The sequence below is a fragment of the Cicer arietinum genome, chromosome 7, assembly GCF_000331145.2.
Source record: "Cicer arietinum cultivar CDC Frontier isolate Library 1 chromosome 7, Cicar.CDCFrontier_v2.0, whole genome shotgun sequence".
Taxonomy (NCBI): Eukaryota; Viridiplantae; Streptophyta; class Magnoliopsida; order Fabales; family Fabaceae; genus Cicer; species Cicer arietinum.
In genome coordinates, this window is record NC_021166.2 from 21208655 (window position 1) to 21224275 (window position 15621).

Genomic DNA, 15621 nt, shown 5'->3' on the forward strand with positions numbered 1-15621 from the left:
CAAATTTGATTCTATCAATTCAAAATTGTTAGATAATGCATGGTAAGAAGAAAAGAGAAACACCATAAATTTCTTTTAAAAAAATAGAACTAATCTGAAACAGTTATTAGAGGAAATAATGCAATGGTGAATTTGAGATTGTAATGAATTATAATTTGAGTTTACGATGGTGAGTGACATTAAAATAGATGATGCATGTAGTCACTGTAAGTCTGAGTTTGAGGGATGAAGAAGAGAAGATATGAAGGAAAAGTAGAAGCATTTATTTGCAGACGCTATTTTAGATATTTAGGTGTAATGTAAAACAATAAAAATGTAGCCATATGCAATCTGATGCAGAAAATAGCCTTGGATATGCAAAAAAATTGCTATTAAAAATTGTAGAGGCATTAATGAGTTTCTTTCTGTCCACCTTGAGCCAAGCGCAGCAATGACTTCAAAGTAATGTGTTCGTTAGGCAGATGTTCTTAGGATCATGCGGCTGCCATGTTCAGTTGCCTAGTGTTAAAGTCAACGATTAATTATAGCCTAGTTACCGCTACATAGGTGCAATTATCTTAGCCTCATATACTTCTTCTGTTTTACAAATAAACGTTCTGGTATTAAAAAATAATAAAAATTAAAAAATAGAAAATTTATTTTATTAAATTATTTGTTTTAATTATGATCAATTTTCACTAATATCAATATAAAATATAATAATATTTTATAAATTATATATATATATATAATAATTGTTAAATATTAATATAAAATTAATAATTTAAATTATATTAAAAATTAATAATAATATTTATTTTAAAATATATATTTTTTTATTAAAATAACCTTCCTTACAAAAAAGAGAGTATACAAGTGCCATTCGAAGTAGAGCATTATTACCATATGAAGCATGCACATGAGTTAGATTGGTTAAGATGCAATTATTACATTACATCCTCGTCACACCAAGTTGATTCATAAACAAATAGATCCAAAATAAAAAATTAACAAGTTGGTTGCTTTAGGAATTAGAACATGTGTTATCTTCTTACTTGCAATCATACTTGTCCATGCATATAATCTAGATAGGTCATAGGATGCTATCATAGGTAGCAATGATAGTGATACCTTCACAGTATTATTAATGTTTTTTTTTCTTTTTTCTTTTTTCTATAGCAGTATATGTTGATATAATTAAGACACATGTGGTAAATATAGTTATACATGGATTAGTCGTCGATAATCTATGTGCAAAAGTTGTTAGATTATAACAGTAATAGATTGATGTAATGATTTTATTTTTTCTTTCTAAATTACATGTTTTATTTTTGAAGTTTAACTTAAGTTTTATTTAAATTTTTGAAGTTTATTTTTTATAGATTTGATAATTTAAATTTCATTTGTTTATATTATTAGTTTTTAAAATATATTAAATTATATATATAATTTTTAATTTAATTTTTTTTAAATTAATTAAAATATTGTAAAAAATTAATTATTCAATTTACTTTATATGTAAAAAAAGTTAACGACATTGATTATATGATTAGACATTTATTATCTTATTTTTAAAGTTATATATATATTTAAATTATTATAAAAAATTAATAAATACAAATTATTAATAATATATAATTAACATTTTTTAAATAACTAATATGAGAGACACATTATTACTGTATATAATAGGATTTTAAATTATCATAAATTTTCAATTGAACTAATAATTGTTGATTAACTATACAAACATATTGCAGCTTAAAATAGTATAGACTTAATTGCAATTTTGGTCTCCTATTTTAGCTGAATCGCGAAAGTAGTCCCCCATTTTATTTTTCTCCAGTTTTGGTCTCCCAAACAGAATTTTGATTCAAAATTTGATGAAAATTCATTTTTTTTTTGTTGCGCTTATTTAAATCATATCATGCTTCAAGATCTCGTGATGCATCAATTATATCTGAAATCTATGATCATTAATGATGTAGTGCAACTTTAAAAAATGACACTTCATCCAAATTTGGACTAAAATTCTGGGTAGGGACCAAAACTGAGGAGAAATAAAATAGAAGAACTACTTTTGTGATTTGTAACACCCCGTTTTTCAAAGCGAGGGTATATTTTTTTTCCAAAAAAAAATTAAACTGAAACAGAGAAATAAACAAGAAAAATGCCTTTGGATAAATAATTGAGTCATTATAATTTACAAACAGCGGAAGAGTTTCTCCAATTATAAATCCAAAACATTTACACAACAACAAATGGTACATGGAACCCATTCAAGTAAAAAGTCAAACTAACAATATTAATATAAATACAGTTTTCCAAAACTAAAAATACTCTAATCCAAAAAGAAGGACACCTAGTTCCTATACATCATCCTAATCTGATCATCCTACCAAAAAACTATACACCCTGAGTATCTCCACGCGCCCCGTGAGATCCTCCTAATGTAACTGCAATCACGCGTTCCCATCTCCATTCCCGTCCGTAGGGTACGAACCGGTAGGATCGTCCTGACTCTCATCTGAGGGCAAAGCCCAGATTTCCACAATAATTGTAAAGGGTCACCAACCGAAAATAACAGATAACACATAACATTTAAGTTTTAAATGCACAAAATAACCTTTCAACTAAGCATGCACCTTAAAAGGATTTTCCAAATGCTAAAAGTTCATATAATGCTTGTCAATTAACAATGAACTCAAAATGAAGTTCTCAAACCATCAAGTAATACATAACTGACCAAAGCATTGATAAATCAATTGAGAAATCGATTATCTAACTCAAAATAAGGACTTTTGCTGAGCCAATCGATTGCCAAATCGATTTGGTCAGTTCTGCTGAGTTTTTGCATGACCAAATCGATTTCTAAGTCGATTTTGTCAGTTCTGATGAGTCCCTGTGTTGCCAAATCGATTTCCAAATCGATTTCGGCAGTTTTGCTGAGTTCCTGCCTCTCTGCCAATCGATTTCCAAATCGATTTCTTAAAAGATTTTGAAAGATGTATTTATACAATCGATTGGCAAATCGACTAGGTCAAAATGGTGAACTTCCTGCAACTCATCCAATCGATGGGGAAGTCGATTTCCCTGATCGTTTTTCCAAAAATTCATGCATTTACTCAAGTCATTCCTAATCAAGTTCACAACCTAACACTTAGCAATTCCTACACGATTACCACGGCAATTGGGATCTCGATAACCATCATACTTACACACAACAATCAACACATAACACTTAGCATTTTCAACGCAATTACCACAACGACTCAAATTCAAATCACTTAATCATAAAACTCAAATCAACCACGACTCGCGTGCCAAGCACCCTAATGCAATGCGTATATGCCAAAATGCATGGACTCGGAATTCCAAACCAAAACCCTCCTCGAAGGGCCGTAAATCATAATCGTACCGCCTATCGCAGGCCAAAGTACCAATTACCAAGGTGCCACCTATCACGGGTCTGCACGATTTACTAAAAAGCGTAAACCATAAACGTACTGCCTATCACGGGCCCGTATCGTTTACCGAGGTGCCACCTATCACGGGTCAACACGATTTACTAAAAGAAAAAGCGGGAATCGTAAACGTACCGCCTATCACAGACCAGTACTGTTTACCTAGGTGCCACCTATCACGGGTCAGCACAATTCACCAAAAACGTAAATCGTAAATGTACCACCTATCACGGGTCAGTACAGTTACCATGGTGTCACCTATCACGGGTCAACACGATTTACCAAAAAGTAAATCGTAAACGTACCACCTATCACGGGTCAGTACAGTTACCATGGTGTCACCTATCACGGGTCAACACGATTTACCAAAAAGTAAATCGTAAACGTACCACCTATCACGGGTCAGTACAGTTACCATGGTGTCACCTATCACGGGTCAACACGATTTACCAAAAAGTAAATCGTAAACGTACCACCTATCACGGGTCAGTACAGTTTACCAAGGTGTCACCTATCACGGGTCAACACGAATTACTAAATAGTAAATCGTAAACGTACAACCTATCACGGGTCAGTACAGTTTACCAAGGTGTCACCTATCACGGGTCAACACGAATTACTAAATAGTAAATCGTAAACGTACAACCTATCACGGGTCAGTACAGTTTACCAAGGTGTCACCTATCACGGGTCAACACGAATTACTAAATAGTAAATCGTAAACGTACAACCTATCACGGGTCAATACAGTTTACCAAGGTGTCACCTATCACGGGTCAACACGAATTACTAAATAGTAAATCGTAAAAGAAAGTGACGAAAATGAGAATGGGAGAAAGGAGAGAATTTGGCCGCGGACAGAGGAAGAAGACGATGGAAAATGGCTTTTCTTTCCTTTCCTTTTCTTTCCTTTGTTTTTCCTTTCTTCCTTTTTCCTTCCTTCCTTTTATACTATTTTCTTTTCCTTTTCCTTCCTTCTAGTTTTCCTTCCTTTTTCCCTCCAAACAAACATATATAAACATAAATATATTTTTATATATATATATTACTTACTTGACGAAAATGAGAATGGGAGAAAGGAGAGAATTTGGCCGCGGACAGAGGAAGAAGACGATGGAAAATGGCTTTTCTTTCCTTTCCTTTTCTTTCCTTTGTTTTTCCTTTCTTCCTTTTTCCTTCCTTCCTTTTATACTATTTTCTTTTCCTTTTCCTTCCTTCTAGTTTTCCTTCCTTTTTCCCTCCAAACAAACATATATAAACATAAATATATTTTTATATATATATATTACTTACTTTTAACAAATATCTCTAAAATATTATTAACTTTGGCTAAAAAGCCTCCGAGCCAAAATCCAAAATACACCAAAAATACATAAACGGTACTTTAAATTTATGGGTCTTACATGATTCAACTAAAATAAGATGACCAAAATTACATTTAAGCCAATAGTATATATGTAATTTAAGACAATGATATTCTGCATCACTCTAAATTAGTGAAGACCTTACAAATCAAAAAGCACATACATAAATGTATATTTATCTTTTTTTTTTTAATGGTATTAATGTAATTCAATGATCTATTTACATTATTGTATAAATAATTATTCAGTACAAAATATCAAATATCACTATAAATAATAATTGTATTGAAAATGCTAATCAAAGACATATCTCATCCTTTTTTCTTATTCATTTTAGTTAAATGTTGTTGTTTTGTTTTATTTTGTGGTTTGTATAAGAACGATCAAAATATTTTATTTATTATTCTTTTATGAATCATTTTATCAAATAAAAAGAAATTAAAAGAAAAACATGTTTGTTTTTTAATAATTTACGATGAATAAAAATAATTTTTTAATGAGACACACTAAATTTATTCATACCAAATAAAATTATGTTTTTCAATATGTTAGGAGAATGAATGAATTTAGATAAATCCCTTTTATTTTTTTCGATTATTTTCTTCAATTATTTTATTACTTCTTGTGTTACTCTTACTGATACTCTTTTATCCATTTGTACTATTTAAATCTAATCAAGAGAGAGATAAAATTTAGAGAAAAAAAAAGGAAAATTAAGAGAATGTTCCAATTTCGCAAAGAAAAAGAAAAAGATAACATCACATCACATTTTGTGTGTTAATTATTAATTAGTTGTTTAGTAAGTATCGTACTAAAAATATAAAATTAATTATAATTTAATTAGTTAGTTAAGATTATAGTTAGTTTATGAATCTTCTTTTAAGTTCTTTACAAAAGTAAAATGTAGTTATTCCTATCATCTTTTACCAATCATTCAATCACTACAAAAAAAATTGACCTATCATGACACACAAAATGTTTCACTAAAAGTTAAAAACCGTAGGTAAAAGTCAATAATACTTTGAGTGACACCCAAATCTAGTGTCAACTTTAAGGGGGCGTCCTGCTACACTTTGAGAACTGTCACTACATGTTCTGATGAGTGTCACTACATGTTTTTGATTTCTACCTACAATAATGACTGTCACTAAAAACTAGATAAATATAAATAAAGAATTGGTTTATTCCTACGGTACTATCTGTCACTAAAACTTATTGTTATTTATTAAATTAAATTTATTTTATCTCCCTTCTAATTGTAATTCTAAATTATTAATACCAGTAAATTAAATTTAAAATTTTAATTTATTTTTATTAATTAATGTCATTGAAACATACAATAAAATATAATTTAATTTTACTAATTCTATTAAATGGATGTTACTTGCATTCATAGCATTTTAATTATATCACTAACATGAGTATCATATCTTTGTGACAATATTGTAATGAAATTAGATCATAAAAAAATATATTTCTCCACTAAGTAAATCATAAAATCTTTACAAAAGTGATATATTTCTCCACTTATGAATACATTTTTAATTTCAAATTATCCTAAAATTTTCTCTAAAATCTCTCCTTCCATGTTTTTAGAATCTATCTTTGGAACTCTATCATTCCATTATTCTTTGTCCTGCAACACTTGTTGTTGAGAAATATTTCAGATTTGATAAACCAACTCCTAAAGCCCTGTCACACAATAAAAGATATATATAATTAACAAAAATTATAAAAACCAAACAATCATAAGGTCATAAGCTTTGAGGATTCAATCTTTTGAAGTTTGTAAGGAATAGTTGTTATATTCTCAGTTCTGTTTAAAAGAAAATTGCACTAATTTGCAAGTTTTTGAAAGAACAAACTCATAAATATTATTAAGATAATGTGGTTGGGGATCATAGAATTGTATTATTAAGTGTAGATTATATGTCTCATTGGTTGAAGGTAGCAATGAAAGCAATAAGACCTTTTCTAGTAACAGCAGCTTAGATTGCAAAGATGAGGAAAACAACCATAGCCAAGCGATAATGTTTAATCTCTGTCAATTGAAGTCTTTCTTTCTTTTCAGGATCACTGGCTAAACCAAGAGGATCAAATAATTTGCCACTTGGGTATAACCTTTTCTCCAGAAACCCTACCCAATGTTGTCTCCACTCACCTGTTCAATAGAACCACCAAAAATCAAAATGTTTTTGACATAATTAAAATAGTCACCAATTATCATTTGACATAAATTATACCTGTTCAGCTACAGTTTGTAAAACCTCATTAATTTGTGGATCTTCAGAGAACCGTACTTGGAGAACGGAAACAAGATTTCCAAGCAAATTCTCCAATGTTTTAACTCTATGGTTAGCATGAGAGTTAGAGCTAGAACTTGCGTGTCGAGCAATCTTGCCAAGACAACGCACACGTCCTCTTTTTTCGGATCCTTTAACTTTTGAGTAAATATCATTCTTCCAGTTTGTAGAATCTTGAGTGGTTTGAGAATTATTTGAACTTTTTGCCTCCTCTACCATATGCTTCTTTAGTTCTTCCTACATTTAACACAGTTTCATAGCCAATTACAACATTTAACAACATGATACTTTGCATTCTTTATACATCGAAAGAAAGTTACATAACACATTCAAGTTCTTAAAGTTAGGCACAATAAGACCAATTCATGAAATCTAATAACATGAGCTAGAATATAAAATTAGGCACACAATCTATCTTCAAAGTTTAAAATTCTTACAATTACATTAGCGGCCTTCTCATTAACAATACTTCCATCTTTTCGAGTTCGAGTATTAATATAAATTTGTGATCCAACTCTTATCCATTCAATTCAATGCAATAAACTGAAAAATTGAATGAAATAACACACAAAAATTAATAAATATAACTTAAATATAAAGAAAGGAAAATTAAGGAAATAAACGGATGATAATAATAATAATTATAGTTATAATAATAATCATCATAAATAGTGTTTCTTGATAAATTATAATAATAATAATAATAATAATAATAATAATCTTGATTGCTACCTGTTTGTATGTCTTTATTATTATAAGATATATGATATTTTATTGCTAAATAGAAGTTAGCTACTGTAGACCCCGCTTATTGTTTTGCATTTTTAATAATAATACAAGCTATTGTATTTTTAAAAACTAACCGAGAAGATTGAAACAACGAACTCAAGAACCAGCCTTGTGTACGTCCAAGCTTCAGATAAGCACTCTGGTTACCATAAGAAAGAAAGAAAGTCATAATATTAGAAAGTTGAGACATTTTCCAAGTAATTCTTACTACTGGCCCACATTCCTTTTTGCACCTCCCTTTCACCATATATATATAGTAGAGAAACATGTGATGGTAACATAATTTTAAGGTTCAAAGTTCAAACAAGCACAAACTAAGACATGGCTTCTTTTTGTTTCAAGCAAAATTTCAAGCTTCTCTTTTATTTTTCTCTCTTGTGTGTTTTCTTTTTTCTACTTCCTTTACTTTTTCACTCCTTGAAACCATTCCTTATGCAATTTTTCAGCAACATCATTGACAAGAGTTACATGTTCCTTCTCAGCAATACACTTCTTGGTTTTATAGCATTTTATTCTAGTATAATCAATTCATCTTCATCAACAACTTACCAAAGTATCGAATATGTTATCGAAAGCGAAAAGGGTAGTCGGTTCGAATTATATGAATCAGAATCAGATGCTGCAGAACCAATTGCTGTGGATAACTTTATGGAAAATGAATCCCAAACAGAAGAAGAAAATAGTTTGATGATAGTGGAACCAGAAAATGTGATTATAGATTTAGAAGAAGATCAAGAAGACGAAAATGCCCTTATGATAATTGATGAATATGACACAGAGGAATTAAACAAGAAATGTGAGGATTTTATAAAAAAGATGAAAGCTGCATTCTGTTCTGATTCAAGAGCTGAGAAAAGTTTTTATTTTGATTATTATCAGAATCAGAAATCACTTGTGCTTGTTAATTAATTGAGTACCAATGGAATCTTTATCAGAAAAACAATATCTTAGACTTATCTTTTAAGCTAACAAATCAGATTTTTCATTTTTGCTTGTAGGAATTAAATGTTTTTTTCCTACATGATTCTGTTTGTTCTGTTTTATTTTTATTTTGTGTAAATAAGCTCTTACATAGCTAGATTTTAGATTCGGACTCGAGACATGGAATCCAACTAATAATATTAGCATATATCATGTACACATGGTAGAATTGCTCTCACCACTGATGAGAATGCTCAGCCAGTACGAGATTGAAGAGTACAAATTAATATACATAATTTGAAATTTAATCAAACATATCTATTTTTGTCCTCATTTATATTTATATTTTGAGATTGAAGAAATGTACACATGGTAGAATTGCTCTCACCACTGATGAGAATGCTCAGCCAGTACGAGATTGAAGAGTACAAATTAATATACATAATTTGAAATTTAATTAAACATATCTATTTTTGTCCTCATTTATATTTATATTTTGAGATTGAAGAGTACTCTAATATTATCAAGACTTGAATCTTGGAGTGTGTGATACATAGTTCTGATAACTGTTAAATTAAAAGAGAGATAAACTTTATCCGGTAAATCTATTGCTTCTCATGCTATAGAACATTCAAACACATAATTATCATGACCTAAATTCTACCCTTATTTTATATTAAATACATGAAATACCAGTAGTAGCGATGACCGTAAACCGCTCTGAAACCGACTTTCTGACAAAGGCACTAATATCCGGCGAAAGACCAGCAATCTCAAAATTCAGATTCAAGGATAGTAGACATAACAACTTTCATTTATTTTTCAGAATGAATACATGATATAATTGTACCTGAGCTTGAAGATGAGAAACTCCATATTTATTTTTTGCTTTTTCATTATCCTTTCTCTGAAAATTAATCCCTAAATCACTGAATCTGAATCTGAATTTAAATCTGAATCGATGAGTTTGAATAACAAAATTGTAAATCATAAATTGTAAATTGTTGAACCGTAAGATAAATCCGATTGAAGATAAACACAGATTGAAGATGAAATTGAAGGAGTTGATTGAGGACAAAATCAACTAAACGATGAAGAAATCGGAAAAAGTGAAAATCAACTTTGACAATTTCTGAGATGAAATTGGGAAACAAATTGAGAAGAAAAGAAATAGGGAAAAATAATTTCAGAAATCGAAATGAAATGAAGGCATTGCATTGAAGAACAAAAATTACCTTGACAATTTCTCAGCGTTGAAGGAAATCAAAATGGGAATGAAGGCGTTGCATAAATTGATTTTCGGTGAATGAAGGCGTCGCCTGAAATGGTTTTCAGTGAATGAAGGCGTGAAATGGTTTTTGGTGAATGAAGGCGTGAAATAGTTTTCGGTAAATGAAGGCGTGAAATGGTTTTCGGTAAATGAAGGCGTGAAATGGTTTTAGGTAAGTTGATTTTTTACGTGAATAGATTTTTTATGTGAATAGTTTTTTGTTAAGTTATTATAAAATTAATACTAAATTAACATTTGTGACACTCTCTCTGTAGCTAAAAGTAACTATAGTGACAAATAAATATATATCACTAAATATTGAGTGTCACAATAGATCTTTTTTTTTTGTAGTGAATATAAAATATTATAAAGAAATTTTTTACTCTATCAAATTATCAAGCTTATTTATTTTTTATATAAAATGCTTACTTTTATATAAAATAATAAAATAATGATTGATTAAGATTTATATAAAAGAATTTATATAAGTCTGCCCACTTAAAAATACAAGAACAGGTTTACTATGTAATTTGACGATTGAAAAACAACTGAAATAAAACATTGTTTATATATAAATAAAATTTGAGAATTTCATTTTTTTTCATTTCAAATAGATAAAAAAAGGTGTACTTTTAGAATATATTTAAACACTACTGTATATTTTTATTTACTTTTGACTTTCACTTATTTCACAAACAAACAAAAAAAATATTATTATGATGAAAAATATTAACGAAACATAAATAATTATATGTATTATTATTTAATTAATTTGACTAACATATTATATAATTAATTTTTTGAATTTAACATAATTTATTTTAAAAAAACTATCATATTATATAATATTATTGTACAAACAATATTATACATTATATGATAATATAATAATTTTAATATATGCAATATTGTAATTATTTCAGACTCCGAGAAACACAGTTTATAATACAATGTTCATAATAAGTATCCAAAATCGCATAATCATGAATCCGACCACAACAACAACTGTGACAACTTAAACTTTCTCCATAATATTATATATAGCAATAGCATGTTGAATTTATGAAGAATTATGATGAAGAAATAAAATAAAAAATATATTTTGGTGGTGTGATAGTGTATTTTGTCATACATATGATTGCTTGCAGTTGGAATAGTTGGTTAGTGGGGGTATCTATTCATCAAAGGGGCCAGAAGTTTTTGGTAGGAATCATGGGAGAATGGAGTTAATGGGCATAAGCATATATGTCATGACTCATGAGTTCTTGCACTTTCTATGTTTATGAAATGACACTTCCAAACAAAAAAAGAGGAGTTTCTATCACCGTAATCACGCGCTCTCATCTCATGCCTTTTCCTTTTCTCTTCAGTCCCTCTCACCGTTACATTTAACCCACAAACACTTACGGTTATTTAATATTTTCTACATTTACATTTTTTGCATCCACAAAATAGAAATAATGCTTCACCACATGCATGTAACTATTAAATTTTTACAACTACTATATTCAATTGATATCGGTAAATTGTCAAAATTCAACGTACAATATTTCAAGGTTTATTTAGCTTGGAATAACTTGTAGAAGGTAAATAAAGAAAAATCAGAAGAATAATTAATTTTTTTGGATGACATGAAGACAATCGCAAATTGATCTTTATTTTAACAACTATTGCCGTAAAGATTCTCAAATGTTTCTAAAGTAATATCACAAATTTACTTAATATACTTAATATTGAATATACATATTGAATATACTTAATATTTTTTAAATATTAAAAATTATATTTTTTAACTTTGTTCAAAATATTTTTAATTTATTATTGTCTAATCATAATTATTTTATTATATTAATTATAATAGATATAATTTTTAAATTTATAATTTTATATATATTAATGAATGCGGTTGTAAACGGAAAAACTCGAACTCATTGTAAACGGAGATATGGCATAAATTTCACACCCACTATAAAACAAGTGCAGTGTGAGTTTTCCCCAATTAATTGAATACGGAGTAGCGGAGGCAAAACTGGCACAGCTCTATTGCCGCATGGAGGATAGTATAATTAATATTTATATTTTTAATATTTATAATTAAGAATAGTATAATTAAGTACACACAACAAAATTTATTTGTTTTGATGGATGCTGAAGCGTTTTTAACCAAAATCATGAGGCAAGGGAATGTAGGTGGGAATTATTAATAGCATGCTAGGCTTCATGCGTAGTGTAGGCATTCAAAATTGAAAGCCAAAGACACATTTATAAATTACAGACACAGTATTATATTTAAATTTTCACTATGCAGAACACATAATGGTCATGATACATGATGAGGAATAAAGGTGTTTAATCAACTATTTCCATCATTTGTGGGGGTGAATTCTGTATTTTTCTTGTAAATAGTGAAAGTAATGAATAAAGATAACATATACGGCAAACAAGAAAAACTTAAATTCTTTGGTTTACTATACTTTCTATGTGACATGATAAAGAGTTGCAATGAGACTTGATGATGGTCAGTGGCATTTAGCACGGATTTGAGGGATCTTTCTCCAACCGTCTAATAGCTAAATCAATCATCTTATAATTTGACTTTATCTCAACCTTTAAAATATCATAAAGTGAGGACCGTTTCTACATATAAACACAAAGATTAGATATTAAGATTGTAACTTAAATGGTTTGATAGGATGCGATTCAATGAATTTTTGAATGTTAATATCACTTCAAAATTTGAGTTAAGTATAATTAGACTATTATAAAATCAATTAAAAAAATTATTAATAGAAACATTAAATTTATTCACTGTTGCTATTATTTTCTACAAAAGATACTTAATTAGTTTATGTTTTTTATATTTAATATTTACTAAAAGTATGAGAAAAAGATGTATTATAGTAACATCTATATATATATATTAATAAGAAATAGTTAATTTCTTAATTCAATAATATTAATTTATTTTAATACCAAGACCCACACAAAGAAGATAGTAGTTACATTGACAACCCTTAAATTATTTGAAAGGGCAATTTGTTACCTTATAAAAAATAGCTACACAAAATAACTATTTTTGATAACAAACATAACTTTATGAGTTTCTATCGTTTCATTAAGATGTTACTTCTAAGGAGTGTTTAAATTTATAATTTTATTTTAATCTTATTAATTTAATTAAAATCCGTCATTACCATTTATCATTTATTTTAATTTAAAATAAATTAGGAGTGTTATAATCACAAGGATACCAAAGATCATCTCAATTAGTACAAAATAAAGAAAAAACATGCATTTTTAAGCATATATTTTTTCTCCGCACATATGCATTTAAAATATATACATGTATTTGTTGTTATGTTTAATTTTTTCTTATCAATTAATTTTTATAAATTGTGAAGAAAAAAAATGAAAATTAGTAAAACAAAATGAATCAAATTAAATTTTAAATAAAATTTTAGAAAATGAAACTTAATTTGATGATCATAAATATTATATATGTAGATCAATAAATTTTGAATTACCAACTTTTAAACATTTTTTACATTAATTAATATAAATTTTTATTATTAATTAAGAATATCATTTTATGTTATTCGGTATGACCTTCTTAAATATTTGAAGGTTCATTTATAAAAGAGAAAAAAATAAATGATTTAGTAATTACAATACTAAACCTTTATTTTTGTTTTTATGTTGTTTTTTTTCCTCTGACAAATGGATTCTCAAGAACTTGGAAAACCAAACTCTACCGAATAGAGTCTTCATATAAAGATCCAACTTTTTTCTTCACAATTTGCTTGAGTTCAATATGGAGGCTAAATTTTAAAAGTTGCATTACAGAAAAAGAAAAAAAAAATAATAATCTTGCAAAAACCGCAAGAGTATTGTATAAAAAATCAGAGACATGTAAGTAAAATTGGACAACACAGAAATTAAGTGATACTAGAGGTTTGACCCGCGCTAGAATATTTGATAGATTAAATCGTCCTTCAATTTTATAAACAATACTACTTGAATTTAGAAGCAAAGATAATTAGTTGATAATAGTTGTTGAATGATATATTAAAAGTAGACAAATTTTATAGTACATAAGTTAGAAATGTTTTGCATCATGCACAAATTTTTATCATGTATTGAATAAATAAGTTTCATCATTTGATCAAATAAGATGTAATGGAACTCAATGATTCAATAGTAAAAATAAATTTATGTATAATACAAGGTGATCTTACTTATGCACATTAGACAAAACTTTAAAAATAATCATTTTTAGTATGATGTTTATTGTAATTTTCTATCACACTTTTTGAATATGTTCTAAATGATTGAAAATGATTTAAAAAATCGAAGTTATAATATTTATTTGAACTAACTATTTTTGAATTCATATTTAAGTTTATATCATATACTTAAAAAGACAATTAACTTCTACTTGTATACTAAAAATTCTCAAATATTACCAATAAAAATACATTAAAATACTACATACATTTGTTCTAGCTTTTAAGTGAATGGTCACGATCCGCTTATTTGTTTAAATAAAGATAAAGTGAACAAGAGCAATTAATTTTAAAATCTATTTAAATAGAATAGACGATTATTTCAAAAGTTATGTGTGAGTTTGTATAAATCAAATTACTTTACCATCTATTAATGTTTTGTGCTTATATTTGATATTCAGCCAATGATATTTCTCTATAATATAAATTGACCGGTCTTTAATTATATAATATTTTGAAAGTTTCCAATGAAACATATATGAAATATGGTTTAGTAAAACAATTTGAAATGAAAATTATGAGTTGTAAATATTAAAATATAGGAAGAATGAAAAATCAAAATTGAAGCACTTTAGAAATCACACATTCATAAAAGTTCCTATGTCATTGAGAAAAGTTACTAAATACTATGCAATTGCATTTAAATAGTGTATTTAGAGAATGTCATTTAAAAATATTAAGAAGAACAATCATATTATAAGTTTGACTACTAATATGCAATTAGTTACCAAACTATGACATTATGAACTCTAAGAAATTGAGACACCAAAAGAGTGAAACTATAAGACACATAGATTGAGCTCTTTCAACTTCGCAATTGAATGAAATCTTGCAATCTATTGCAAGTGCAAGATGGGGCGCCATAGTTAGAACTTAAAAGTCGCTATTGATGAATCGAATAGGAGAATTCAGGCAAAGAGAATGCAAGGAATTCCATGATATAATGGACTTAAGTTACAATTCGATCATGAAATATAAAATCAAATATTTTTAATATTAAGTAAGAGTTATCAAATTTATTAAATGATATAATTACATAATAATGAGTAAAGAGAGAGTGAGCTTTCGTTGTAAAATTGATGCAAGAACAACAAATAGAGAATAAAATGAAAATTTTAATGGAAAGCTTATCTTAATAGAAGAATGAATGTTAAATAGCACTAAAGAAGTGGTAAATGTATTTTGAAGGTAGCATATCATAATATCTTTAATCAGTCAAATTGTAGATGAAACGACATAAGAAAAGTT

At 27.9% G+C, this 15621-nt stretch overlaps 2 protein-coding genes and 1 long non-coding RNA gene across 3 annotated transcripts; 1 reads left to right on the forward strand and 2 right to left on the reverse strand.

Annotated features, from left to right (window-relative positions):
- Nucleotides 1–2369: 2369 nt before the first annotated feature.
- LOC140921058 (uncharacterized) lies at nt 2370–10243 on the reverse strand. The gene is made up of 4 exons (XR_012163917.1): nt 10056–10243; nt 9671–9761; nt 7974–8038; nt 2370–2506 (listed from the first exon to the last, which is right to left on the reverse strand). It is a non-coding gene; the product is annotated as an uncharacterized lncRNA (long non-coding RNA).
- LOC101502500 (uncharacterized) lies at nt 6291–7615 on the reverse strand. Its single transcript, XM_012718391.3, has 4 exons — nt 7548–7615; nt 7051–7347; nt 6777–6968; nt 6291–6499 (listed from the first exon to the last, which is right to left on the reverse strand). Exons 2-3 carry the CDS (start codon nt 7327–7329, stop codon nt 6945–6947), a joined length of 303 nt encoding a protein of 100 aa, XP_012573845.3. The 5' UTR covers nt 7330–7347; nt 7548–7615; the 3' UTR covers nt 6291–6499; nt 6777–6944.
- Nucleotides 8221–9003, forward strand: LOC101502806 (uncharacterized). The gene has a single exon (XM_004509734.4). It carries the CDS (start codon nt 8221–8223, stop codon nt 8806–8808), a length of 588 nt encoding a protein of 195 aa, XP_004509791.3. The 3' UTR covers nt 8809–9003.
- Nucleotides 10244–15621: the final 5378 nt, after the last annotated feature.